The sequence below is a fragment of the Narcine bancroftii genome, chromosome 12, assembly GCF_036971445.1.
Source record: "Narcine bancroftii isolate sNarBan1 chromosome 12, sNarBan1.hap1, whole genome shotgun sequence".
NCBI lineage: Eukaryota > Metazoa > Chordata > Chondrichthyes > Torpediniformes > Narcinidae > Narcine > Narcine bancroftii.
In genome coordinates, this window is record NC_091480.1 from 69,769,930 (window position 1) to 69,783,412 (window position 13,483).

Sequence of the window (13,483 nt, forward strand, 5' to 3'; positions counted from 1 at the left end):
TCCCTCAGAGGGTAGAAGAATGAGGGGGATTTATTATTTTGGACTTTATTTCCCCTGGATGGTAGAAGAATGAGGGGATAATTGATATTTAGGCCTTTATTCCCCTGGAGGGCAAAAGAAGAAGGGGAGATTTACAGTTCAAGGAAAAGGTTTGACGCTCTCAAAATATAAACTTCCCTCTCATCTCCGAAACTGCTGTGTTCCTCTGGGTGGTCGTAAATGCCGCTCTGTCCAGTTTGGACCAGTCTGACCCTGCCCTCGAAGCTCTGGGCTGCGAGGGAGGAGAATTCAGAAAACAAAGCCCGGATCGATTTGCGCTTATTACGGGTGGCTTTTTAATATATGGATTCACCTTCGCGTTTACACACCAGTTCGACAACTTAATAGCACCATTCCTTTCTGTATTTTACAGTTTCATGGACGCAAAGTTTTAAAATTACTTTTTTTTACAAATAGGTACAGCTTCGAGAAATGTTTCGCTTGACCCACAGATCTTACAATAAATAAATCGGCCGATTTCACCGCAGAGTTCGCTCCCACCCCCCCACAAAAAAATATGTTGGCCCGCGACTCTCCAATGCCGGCCAGTGTGCGGATAAAGTCCTACACGCACACCACCACCAACCCCCCTCCTCTCTCTCTCTCTCTCTCTCTCTCTCTCTCTCTCTCATCTCCTTCCCTCCTTGCGTTACAGGAAGCAGGCCGGCCCGATGTCCACACCGAATTCCTGATCTGGGCCTCCGACGTCCAGGGGCGCGATGTCAATGATCGGGAGTCGGGCTGTCTTCTGGGTCCTGTAGGCGATCACTGTCCGGCCCCAATTTCCGGTGTGTTTCTAGTGGGGGGGGAACATAGAAGAACGCTGACATCAATTGCCAGATCCGCCCCCGGCACGCGATCTTGATGCAGGCAGGAATGAAACCCCACCCTACACCACAGGAAGGAGGGGGTTGGGATCTACGTTTACGCGGTGCAGTAAGATTGGAAGGGAAGATTCCCCTCACGATTAGTAGGATGTTTCCCCTCTTGGTCTAGTTCAATGTTCTCCCTCTGGTCTACTTTTATTCCCCCCCCCACCGCGCCCTCTGGTCTAGTTCGATGTCGTTCCCCCCCCCCCCCGCGCCCTCTGGTCTAGTTCGATGTCATTTCCCCCCCCCCCCCCCCCGGTCTAATTCGACGTCCCCGCTCTGGACTAATTTGATGTAGAAGGGGACCTGGGGGTGGAGGGTGTCTACATTTACGGGATTCGTGAAAAGTGCTATCTCGTCTCAACCGTGCAGGCAGGAGTTGCGAATGACAGAAGGGAACCAAGCTTCCCTTTACATTCGCTATCCTGCACCCACACTGTCTCCCCTCAAATGTTCTCTGGGCTCACTGCGCATGAGGGTGGATCCAGCAGGCGGGGACCGGTGGGAGAGTGCTGTTCTCCCTCCCCATCACTCCTCCCTCTCTCTCACCCCCCCCTCTCTCAACCTCTATTTCTCCCTCCCTTCCCCTTTCTCCCCATCTCTTCCTCCTCTCTCTCCCTATCTCTTCCTCCTTTCTCTCCCTCTCCCCTCTCTCTCCCCTTCCCTCTCTCTCCCCCAGTCCCATCTCTCCCCCTCTCTACCCTTTTCTTTCTCCCCCACCTTTAACCCCCCCTCTCTCCTCCTTTAACACACCCCTCTCTCCACCCTCTCCACCTTTAACACCCCCTCTCCCTTCCCTCTCTCTCTCTCCCCCTTCACTCTCCCTTCCTCTCTCTCCTCCCCCCCCCCACCTTTAACCCCCCTAATGCAGTGGGACGTGTGTTAGGAATTATTTTGTGCATGGCCCCGACTGGAGAGGATAAACACCCAGCCCTCAGTGGAGAATAGGAAGGACGTACTGTACAGGTGTCCTCCAGGACTGTGTAGGTAAACCTGCTGCCTTCCGCCCGCAGTTCGATGTCATTGGCCCCTTGCAATCGGACAGCTTTTTTAAGGTTACCCATCGCTCTGTCCATGTAGGCAATACTGTTCTTGCAGTGATAAGTGAGGTTCTGGGACGCCTCAGTCGACAACAGACGCAAGAAGGTCATCTGGATTGTGGCTGCGCTGGCCGGCAGACTGCTGTCTCCGTAGCTGAACTGGAAGGTAGAGGGAGGTCAAGGCTCAGTCAGCAGAGTGATTAGGAAATGAGCCCAATGTGTGCAAGCCCCCTCCGGTGAGTGTCTGAAGGGCCGGAGGTGGGGGGGAGGGGGGGGGGGAAGAACTGAAAGGTTCAGCGTGGACGAGAAGGGCCGAGTTGACCTGTTTCTGTAATCGTTATATGGATCAGTGGGATTAGGTGGGAGATTCAGCATGGGCTAGAAGGGCCAGTTGGCCTGTTTCTGTAATTGTTATATAGGCCAGTAGGGTTAGGTGGGAGAAAGTGTTTGGCTTTGAATAGAAGGGCCAAGTTGGCCTGTTTCTGTGCTGTAATTGTCATATAGGTCAGTGGGTTTAGGTGGGAGAGAGTGTTTGGTACTTTATTACAGGAAAGATGTGGAAGCTCTGGAGAGAGTGAAGATAACATTTACCAGGTTGTTGCCCGGATTGGGATACAAGTCTTATGAAGCAAGGTTAGCAGAGCTGGGAGTTTTCACTTTAGAGTGTGGATATTTAGGACTTTATTCCCCTGGAGGATAGAAGAAAGAGGGGAGATTTGATCGAGGTATTTAGGACTATATTCCCTGGAGTGTAGAAGGGGAAACGTTTAGGGGGAACTTCGTCACATGGAGAAAGTTGTGGAACGAGTGAAAGGGGAGAGGTTTAGGAGGAATATGGGGGGGGGGGGGGGTTGAGTTATTTTTTTCAGAGAGCTACATGGATGGGAGGAAGCAGGGTGAGGCTGAACGAGGATCGGTGCTGTGTCCTTCAGGAACTTACATGGTATCCACCGTTCATAGTCTCCCCAAACCATACGTGTTTCTTTGCCTTGCTGGACCACCAGTTCTTGCGGGGAACGCTTGCTGGGTTGGGATACACACAGGTCTCGCCTGTTTCCATATTACAGAAGACCTTGATAGCGTCGAGAGTGCAGCCCTGGTTAGGATCGACCCAGTAATCTCCTGCGATGGAAGAAGATATTGAAGATATTAAACATCTCTATCAAATCTCCGCTCAATCGTCTGCAACTTGCACAACTTGACCATAATGTCCCAACCCATTGTCTGAACCAACCTCCCACGTGGGACTTTGTCAGAGTCTTGACTAAAGTTAATGTAGACAATGTCCACAGACTTCCCTTCATCTATCTTCTTGGTAACCTTGTCAAAGCCCTGACTACAGTCCATGTAGACAACGTCCACAGCCTTTCTTTCATCTACCTTCTTGGTAACCTTGTCGAAGCCATGACTAACGTCCATGGAGACATGTCCACAGCCTTTCCTTTCTCTTCCTCCTCTCTCCTCCCTCTTCCCCCTATCTCCCCCCACCTCTCTCTCCCCCACTTCTCTTTCCTGCTTTCCTCTCTCTCCCCTTCTCCCTCCCCCCTCCTTTTAGGTCCACGAACCCATGTCACCCATGGGGCCTGTCCCCCAGTGTCCACCAGAGCAGGCTCGAAGCACCCCCCCCCCCCCCCCGTACCGCTCCTCCAGTCTGGGTGACAAAGCTTCAGGTCGCGGCAGGTCCGGGCTGGGTTCTTCCTGCTACCCTCTGGGCTGCGGATGCCCTCGATCCGGCCATTGAGATCCTTCAGGGCGGTGTCCACGTCCTCGTCTCGCTGGCGCAGGTTGGCTGCCGCCTCATCTGCACGGAAGTACCGGAGGGGGTCCGGCGCCTTCTCAGGGGCCGACAGGCCGGCGAAGGTGGACATGTCGATGCCAGGCCCAGGGGGCCCCGGGGGTCCGGGGGGGCCTGCGTTCCCAGGGGGACCCTGCGATGGGCAGAGAAGTGTCAAGATTCATGCTGCAATCACTTCTTGCTGACCTCTAGCAAAAGAGTCCAGTAACTCGTTCTCTGCACTGAGCCCCACTGATAGCATACAGAGTGTCCATCCCATTGTACTGCTCAATTCCTGAATTCAATCCCCCAATTAATGATGGTTATTTTCCAATCCAGGTAATGTCCTGGTGAATCTCCTCTGCACTCTCTCCACACCGGTCCTGTAACGAGGTGACCAGAACTGAACGTTCTGGTGGTCGCCTCGTTACAGGAAGGGTGTGGAGAGGGTGCAGAGATTTACCAGGATGGAAATAAAGTACCATTGATTTCAGGAGTAGAGTAGAAAAATGGGATGGCCACTCTATGCTTTGAGTGGGTCTCAGTGCAGAGAATGAGTTCATCAATTATTATGAAAACTTATTTGTTTTGAAGATATCACATTCTTGGTGATTTTCTATCGCTGCTGGTCTAAGATGTAACAGGAGCATAGACTTGATAGAGGTCTATAAGGTCTTGAGAGGCACAGACAGATTGGATGGCCAATACCCATTCCACAGGGCAGGATCAGTAAATGCCAGAGGATGCATGTACAAAGTGAAGGGAGGGAAGTTTTTATTTTACACAGTGTTGTAGGGGCCCAGAAGGCCCTGCCAGGGGGACGGTGGTGGGGGCTGGGACATTGAAGGGGTGGGGAAATCCAGGAGGTGGGCCACAGATGAGAATAGGCTGTTAGATGTACTGAGATGGAATGGAGACCCTCAGCACAAATAGCGGGTAGAAGACAGCATGATACTTACCGCTGGACCGCTCTCACCAGACCGACCTCGTGGACCGGGGGGACCAATGGGGCCTGGGAGACCATTCGATCCATCCTTTCCTGACGGCCCGATGGGGCCGGGCGCTCCCTGAAATAGCAGCAACAGACCACCCGTCAATCAAATCTAATATTTTCATTTCAGCTCATTGGGTGCCACGGAAGTGGGAGGGAGGATGCACGAACACCTCGCCGGCAGCACGGGGTTCGAACCCCATTCGCCGGCTGCTACAGTTTTCTCCCCTCCATCATCGATCGTAGTGACACGCAGTCATCGTGGCAACGCCCCCACAATTTGCTCGCTGTCCATTAAACTACACTTAAAACAATTGATAAAAACTGACAATAAAACATGAATACAATCAAAAGGGCGGTCAAAAAGAATTGTCCGGCTTGCCTCCATCTAAAAAGCAAATTCAAAACAAAACCTTGATAAAGAACCCTGTTCCTATAGAGACATTCAAGAGAATGTCAACACAATCTTCTCAGACCAATGCAAGCTAATAAATATGTCTGCAAGCCATTTTAACCCTTACATTGGCACCATGAAGGTGTTGCACTGACCGCCAGACCGCTGTGTGGCAGAACAGAGTGGGGTTGACTCCAAGACGGGTCTCGGGGGTGGGCCTAAAGTTCCTTTTGGTTGGATGCACAGCCCATGTGCCCAATTTACACAACCTGGCCCCTACCCCAGCACATTTCGAATGGCCGGAGGAAAGCGGTTGGGGTGTGAGAACAGGACATCATGCAAACTCCTGACAGGGAGCACAGGATTCAGACGCAGGTCCCCATCACTTTAACTGCGTATACATCCCGATACATTGGGTCCTATGACAGACAGATGATCTTGTGTTGATAAACCCAGAGAATCTCAAAGTCTTCGGCTTTGAGTTAATTTCTGTGACAGATTTGGCATTGTCGGTAGGATCTCTCACAAAACAGGAACTGAAACCCCCCCCCACCATCGAGAATATCTACAGGAAAATGCTGCATCAAGGATCCACACCATTCAGCGCACACGCTGTTCTCACGGCTGCCATCAGGAAAGGGGTGCAGGGGCCACAAGACTGGCACCACCATATATGGGCCCTATAACAGAGCCTGGATTTACCCCCAGACCCCAATACACACAGCCCTATAACAGACAAATGATCTTTTGCTGATAAACTCAGAATCTCAAATTCTCCGTCTGTGAGTTAATTTCCGCCACAGATTTGGCATAGTCGGTAAGATCTCTATTAACCACCAGGTTCAGGAATAGCCTCTCCCCTTCCACTGCCAGACCCCCTCAGTGACCAATTCAATGAGGGACTCATTCAAGGGCTCTGACTCTGGAGTATTGTTCTTTAGTGAAAAGCCCCAAACGAACAGCTGGTACTCACTCTGGGACCGGAAGGACCGACCGGTCCAACAGCTCCTTGATCACCTGAGGGGCCCTGGAAGAGAACAAAACATAAATCAATTAATGCCTCTCACTCGTATCTCGAAATCAGCGCAAGCTCTCCGAGGTGTGAAGACTCTCGTAAACTTCTGCAGGTGTACCGCAGTGAGCCTTCCCTGCCTGGTAACCCTCAGGGCATGAATAAACTCGAGGGTTGTTGTGGCATGAGGTGGTATCGTAAGAAAGTAGCCTCGATCTTCAAGGACCCCCCCCCCACCAACCAAGCCATGTCCTCTTCACTCTGCTACCATCGGGCGGGGGGGAGGGGGGAAGGGTCCGGGAGCCTAAAGATGAGCACTCAGCAGCACAAGGACAGCTTCTTCCCATCTAGTTCCAATTCCCAGACTTTTCCCCGTATCCTCCGACTCATTAGGTCTCCATCAAACTCCCTCTTGAATACCCCCAATGATCTGACCTCCACAAATCTCTGGCTCAAGGAATTTTCCCCCTCTCGGTTTCAAATGGGCACTCTCTCATTCTGAGACCTTGCCCTTTAGTCCTGGATTCACCCACCAAGGGCAACGTCTTATTCCCATCCACTCTGTCCAAACCTGTCTGTGAGATCCCTTCTCCTTCTTCTACACTCCCCATAAGTACAGTCCAAGAGCTGATCTATGTTAGCCCAGGAACCATCCTGGTAAATCTTCTCTGCACTCTCCAATTAAGTTTCCCCTCATCCTTCTATGCTCCAAAGAGAAAAGTCCCAGCTCTGCTAACCTTGCCTCATAAGACCTGTTTTCCAATCCGGGCAATGACCTGGTGAATCTCCTCTGCACCCTCTCCACACCCTTCCTGTAATGAGGTCAATATCCTGGTGAATCTCTGCACCCTCTCCACACCCTTCCTGTAATGAGGTGAATGTCCTGGTGAATCTCCTCTGTGCCCTCTCCACACCCTCCCTGTAACAAGGCAACCAGAACTGAACGTCACTCAAGTGTGGTCACATCAGCGATTTGTTGAGTTCCAACTGACCTCTCTACTGAATTTAATCCCTCAACTAATGAAGCCCAGTATCCCAAAGACCTCCTTAACTATCCTGTCAACCTGTGCGGTGACCTTGAGGGATGTGTGGATTTGGACCCCAAGGTCTCTCTGTTCATCCACAATCTTCAGTCACTGACCATTTACCCTGTACTCACCCTTCTGGTTTCTCCTTCCAAAATGCATCACCTCACACAGAAATCTTCCAAATCACTACCTGAGCCATTAGGAAGACTAGATGCATGTGGGATCAAACGATGCACTGGCAGGATTGAGATTACATTTTCAATTTAATCTGAGTTTCTTTCAAACAAAAATAAAATACAACAGTACTCACGGGGGGCCCTGGCAGACCTTGTAGGCCAGTGAAACCTCTGTGACCTTTCTGGCCTCTCTCCCCCGTCTCTCCAGCTTCACCCTTGTCTCCACGAGGACCTTGAGGACCCTGCAGGAAGGAGATCAAGTGGACCAGGTTAAGGTTGGCAAGTGTTATGGGTCATATTGGTTATGGGTAAAGTGTGTCTTCAAAAAGAGATTGTGGGGTTTAGTGTAGGTTACAATTCACAGTGTAACAAAACTCGAGAGTTAAAATTATTTGGAGAGGGAGATTGTTACGGGTACTATTACATTTTATATTATACATAAATGTTATTAAAAGATAGATTACTGGGGTTTAGTGTAGGTCACTTCACAAACAGATACTTCCACCACATCTCATTTAAAATTCCTTTATAGGGGGAGAGTGTTACGGGGTATGTTAGAATAGTTATGGGTAAAATGTGTCTTTAAAAGAGATAGATTGTGGGGGGTTTAATGTGTAGGTTACACTTCACAAACAGAATAGCACTTCACAAAAGACACCTCATTCAAAATGCAAGTGCTTTGCTGAAGCCAGACATCCAGGCACCAGTGGCTTTTGAAGAACCCCTCCGTTCAAAACTCTTGCTGTCCTCACAAGAGGAAACGGCTGGCTGGAGTGTTTCTCCTGAAACAAGGGGAACTTGGCAGTGACCCAGAAGAAGAGGCGATCGCTTGGGAAACCCATGGATGGGGGGAGGCAAATTTTTCCAGCAAGAAGTGGCTGATCAGAGGGAATCAGTTTGCATCCAATGAGCATCAACCCCCTCCCCGAAATAGCCAGCAAAGACATTCCTGAGCCCCAGAGCCTGGCAAAGCTTCACAAATGTTAAATTTTGCATACAGTAGAAGAATTGCATGATACCGGTGAACTTGGAGGAGTGAGGCCGGACTTCGAATTGGAGAACCTTGCTGAAAGCGTACACATGCGCTTGGTGTGGGGGGGGGGGGGGGGGTGTTGAGTTAATCAGTTAAAGTTTGTTCCTACGTTAATGTTCAAAGAAAATTAAAAGCAACTTTTGTCTGGACTGTCCGAGTTCTCCCCGTTCCACTCCGTCCTTCACCCCGCAGTCACTCCCGGATATCCTCTTCACTCTGATCTCCCAGCCACCGCTCCCGGCCTAGAGTTGCCCAAGAATCAGTGGTTTACACCAAGCCTAATAACAAGATGTTCACCTTGGCCAAAGACGATTGGCTATAACAATACAACAGTTTAAAGATTGGGGCTCGTTCCCAATAACAACAGTAATGGACACAACCCTTTAAACTGTGAAAAATGCACCTCATCATTGTCAAAAACAACATAGCGTTATAACCATAACACAATTACAGTACAGAAACAGGCTATCTTGGCCCCTCTAGTCCACACTGATTTAAGTGATCTCCTACCCACTCCCTGTCCATAACCCTCCAATCTCTTCACATCCATGCACTTATCCAACCTTCCCTTAAATGACAAAATTGGCCACCTCTTCCAGAAGGTCATTCCACTCAGCCATCCCTCTCCCTCTCATGTTACTTCTAAACTTTTGCCCCCTAACTCTTATGACCCCTCGTTTCAATCTCACTTACCCTCAAGGGGAAGAAACTATTCACATCTACTCTGTCTATCCCCCTCATAATTTTAAATACCTTAATCAAATCCCCCCTCAACCTCTACACTCCAATGAATAAAGACCCAGTCTACTCAATCTTTCTTTGTATTCTAAATACTGCAATCCAGGCAACATTTTAGTAAATCTCTGCACCCTCTCTACCTTATTGATATCCTTCCTATAATTTGGGGACCAGAACTGCACACGGTATTCCAAATTTGGCTTAACCAATGCCTTAAACAGTCTCAACATCACCTCCCAGCTCCTATATTCTATGCTTTGATTTATTAAGGCCAGTCTACCAAAATCCTTCTTTACCACTCTATCCACAAGATTCCACTTTCAAAGAACAATGAACCATTATTCCAAGATCTCTCTGTTCCTCTGCATTCCTCAGTGCCGTCCCCTTCACTGCATACGTCCTGTTTCGATTATTCTTCCCAAAATGAAGCACCTCACACTTATTGATATTAAACTCCATCTGCCATCTTCCAGCCCACTCTTCTAAGCAGTCCAAATCCTCCTGCAGTCTCTGAAAACCATCTTTACTATCCACAACTCCCCCTATTTTTGTATTGTCCACACATTTACTAACCCAATTTACTATTCCATCATCCAAATCATTAATGTAAATGATAAACAAGAAGGAACCCAACACTGATCTCTGAGGCACACCGCACATCACCGGCCTCCATCTTGACAGACAGTTATCCACCATGACTCTCTGGCATCTACCCTCTAGCCACTGTTGAACCCATCTGACTATTTCAACATTAATACCTAGCGCCTGAACCTTTCATGTGGAACCTTATCGAAGGCCTTACTGAAATCCATGTACACTACATCTACTGCTCTACCCTCATCAACCTTCCTAGACACCTTCTCAAAAAATTCAACAAGATTTGTCAAACATGACCTTCCCTGCACAAACCTATGTCGGGTGTCCCTGATCAATCCCTGCCTCTCTTATATATTATCTATAAGAATACTTTCCATTAGTTTACCAACCACTGACGTCAAACTTACTGGTCTATCATTGCTGGGCCTACACCTGAAGCCCTTTTTAAACAGTGTAACCACGTTTGCGACACGCCAATCCTGCAGCACCATGCCCCCCCACCTCCAGTAACTGTTGAAAGATTACTGTCAGAGCCTCCACTATTTCTCCCTGACTTCCCTCGAGGTCCTGGGGAATATCCCATCAGGACCTGGGGACTTGTCCACCTTCGTCTGCCTCAAAAGTTCCAACACTCTCCCCCCCCCCCCTTTCCTAATCCCCGCATTTTCCATAATCACCTCTTTGGCTTCCCTTATGCTACATGATGCCATATCCTTCTCCCGAAGAGAAGAACTCATTCCAACACCCCCCCCCCCCCGCACCACTTTCCTAATCCCCGCATTTTCCATAATCATCCCTTTGGCTTCCCTTATCCTACATGATTCCATATCCTTCTCCTGAAGAGAAGAACTCATTCAATATCTCCTCCCCCAGCTCCATTCGGCTCCACACATAGTTGTCTGCCCTGATTCTCTAAGGGACCAATTTTATCCTTCACTGTCCTTTTGCTCTTCACATATTTGTAAATACCCTTTGGATTTACTTTCACCCTGATCACTACCTTCTTTTCGCTCTCCTAATGTCTTTCTTAAGCTTCTTTTTGCAATCCATGTATTTTCCAAGCGCCTCATCATCTAATTAGTGACGGGCGAGAATGTATGAATGAGATTCACACTGTCCCTACTTCGCGAAACTGCAGCCACGGGAACGGGCTTGGCAGAAGTGGCGGGGAAAGAAGACCCTGTTGAGCTCGACTCTAGCTTGGCACTGTGGGGAGACAGTGCAGAATGAGGGTGGAGACCTTCTGGGAGGCCACTGGTGAAATGCCGCTACTCACACTTCAGCAAGACCTTCGATAAGGTTCCACATGGAAGATTCGGGTGCTGGATATTAATGTTGAGATAGTCAGATGGGTTCAACGGTGGCTGGAGGGGAAGATGCTAGAGAGTCATGGTGGAAAACTGTGTCAGGATGGAGGCCGGTGATGAGTCGGTGTGCCTCAGGGATCGGTGTTGGGTCCCTTGTTGCTTGTCATTTACATTGATTTGGATGATGGATTGGTAAATTGGGTTAGTAAATATGCGGACGATACAAAAATAGGGGGGGTTGTAGAGAGTGAAGATGGTTTTTGGCGACTGTAGAAGGATTTGGACTTGCTTAGAAAAGTGGGCTGGAAGATGGTAGATGGAGTTTAATATCAAGTGTGAGGTGCCTCATATTGGGAAAAATAATCAAAACAGGACATATGCAGTGAAGGGGAGGGCATTGAGGAACAGAGAGATCTTGGAATAACGGTTCATCATTCTTTGAAAGTGGATTCTCATGAATAGGGTGATAAAGAAGGCTTTTGGTAGGCTGGCCTTTATAAATCAAAGCATAGAATATAGGAGCTGGGACGTGATGTTGAGACTGTTCAAGGCATTGGTGAGGACAAATTTGGAATACTGTATGCAGTTCTGGTCCCAGAATTATAGGAAGGACTTCAACGAGGTAGAGAGGGTGCAGAGGAGATTTACAAAAATGTGACCTGGATTGCAGTATCTAGAATACAAAGAAAGATTGAGTGGACTGGGTCTTTATTCATTGGAGTGTAGAAGGCTGAGGGGAGATTTGATAGAGGTGTTTAAAATTATGAGGGGGATAGATGTGAATAGGCTCTTTCCCCTTGAGTGTAGGTGGGATTGGAACGAGGGGTCATAAGTTAAGGGATGGGGAAAACGTTTAGGTGTAACGTGAGTAGGGAGATTCTTCACTCAGAGAGAGGGGTGCCTGAGCGGAACAAACTTCTGGGAGAAGTGGTCGCGATGAGGTCAAATTTTGCAATTGGGGATTGGAGAGTTAGGGGTCAGAGGAGATCACTTAGATCAGCATGGACCAGAGGGGCCTAGGTGGCCTGTTTCTGTATGGCAATTGTTATATAGGGGTTACCCAGGGAGGAGAGGCCCATAAGGGTCCTCGTTTCCAGCAGAACACGCCTGGACGGCCACCGGGAGGCAGTGACTCTGGTCTGATACCAACTCTCGCCCGATGTCTCATGAGTACAAGCTGCAAGGAAGGGGTGAACCCTTGAGGAGCGGTCACAAAAAATCTTCAGGAGATTTGAAGGGTAAACAGGAGCCACAGAGCTGCTTTGGCAGGGAAGTTTAAAATAAATCCAAAGGGGTACTTTGACAGGTACACTAAAAGAATAGTGAGGGGTAAAACTGGGCCCCTTGAGGATGAGGAGGGAGCCAGAAGAGATGGGTGAAATTCTAAACGATTTCTCCAAAAAAGCAAAACATTCGCTCATCGATTGAGGCACCCAACGTGTTTTCTTTTAGATGGCCAAATAAGAATATCAGGGAGTTTTTATGGAGAGGAAATTTGGCAAGGGTGACTTGACATGGAGAAAAGATCAAGGAAGTTTGAGATGACCGAATTTTAAAAGCTATTCTGAAGCAGCTTGATGGAGATTTTTGTCTTCTTAGGTTGATTAGTAGCTGATCGGAAGGAATCAGTTTGCATCCAACGAGCAATGAACCTCTCTATGAAAACCCAACAAGAACCTTCCTGAGCGGTAACCCTTTACCTTTCAAGACACTGATGTGGCTGATCAGAAGGGATCAGTTTGTGTCCAACGAGCAACAAATCTCTCTCTAAAAACCTGACAAGAAACTTTCTAAGCAGTAACCCTTTACCTTTCAAGACACTGAAGGGGTTGATCGGAAGGGATCAGTTGTGGGTGTCCAATGAGCAACGAATCTCTCTCTGAAACCCCAATGAGAACCTTCCTGAGCGGTAACCCTTTACTTTTAAAGTACCAAAGCCTGGTGAAGATTCATAAATGTTAAGTTCTGTGCACAGCAGAAGAATTGACTGCAACCAGTGAACTTGGAGGAGTGAGATTGGACTGTGAATTAAAGAACTTTTCTGAACTTATACACACACATTATATATATGTGCACTTAGAATTAGAAGGGGAGTTAAGTTAATAGTATTAAGTGGAGTTTGAACCTGTTTCCAGGTTTAAAGATTATTAAAAGCAACTTTTGTTTGAGGTCCTCTGGGCTCGTAACTGCACACATATCACATACACATGCAGTTACAATTAGATGGGGGGGAGTTAAGTTAATAGTAGTATGATCATAGTTCAGTAGCGGGTTGGGAGGTTGGGCCCTAGGGTGCACCTCCCTTCTGCCACTGGGGGTTCCTGACTTCCTGTCGGGGAGACCACATCAGTCCGGCTGTTTCCAAGGCCATCACACTGAGTGTGGGGGGTGACCCTTACGTCCACCACTATTCGGCACAGACTAGAAGGAACGAACTGGCCTGTTTCTGTGCTGTAATTGTTATATGGATCAGTGGGGTTTCATG

General features: G+C 48.5%; 1 protein-coding gene across 1 annotated transcript in view; it reads right to left on the reverse strand.

The window, feature by feature from the left end:
- Positions 1-311: 311 nt before the first annotated feature.
- The window catches only part of LOC138746655 (collagen alpha-1(II) chain-like), a 76,370-nt gene continuing 63,198 nt past the window's right edge, over positions 312-13,483 (reverse strand). The window contains exons 47-53 of the mRNA XM_069904943.1: positions 7,458-7,565; positions 6,081-6,134; positions 4,682-4,789; positions 3,588-3,876; positions 2,889-3,070; positions 1,868-2,107; positions 312-835 (exon numbers count right to left, since the gene is read on the reverse strand). Of these exons, the coding sequence (XP_069761044.1) occupies positions 689-835; positions 1,868-2,107; positions 2,889-3,070; positions 3,588-3,876; positions 4,682-4,789; positions 6,081-6,134; positions 7,458-7,565 (1,128 nt within the window). The 3' untranslated portion in view covers positions 312-688. The remainder of the gene's footprint in view (positions 836-1,867; positions 2,108-2,888; positions 3,071-3,587; positions 3,877-4,681; positions 4,790-6,080; positions 6,135-7,457; positions 7,566-13,483) is intronic.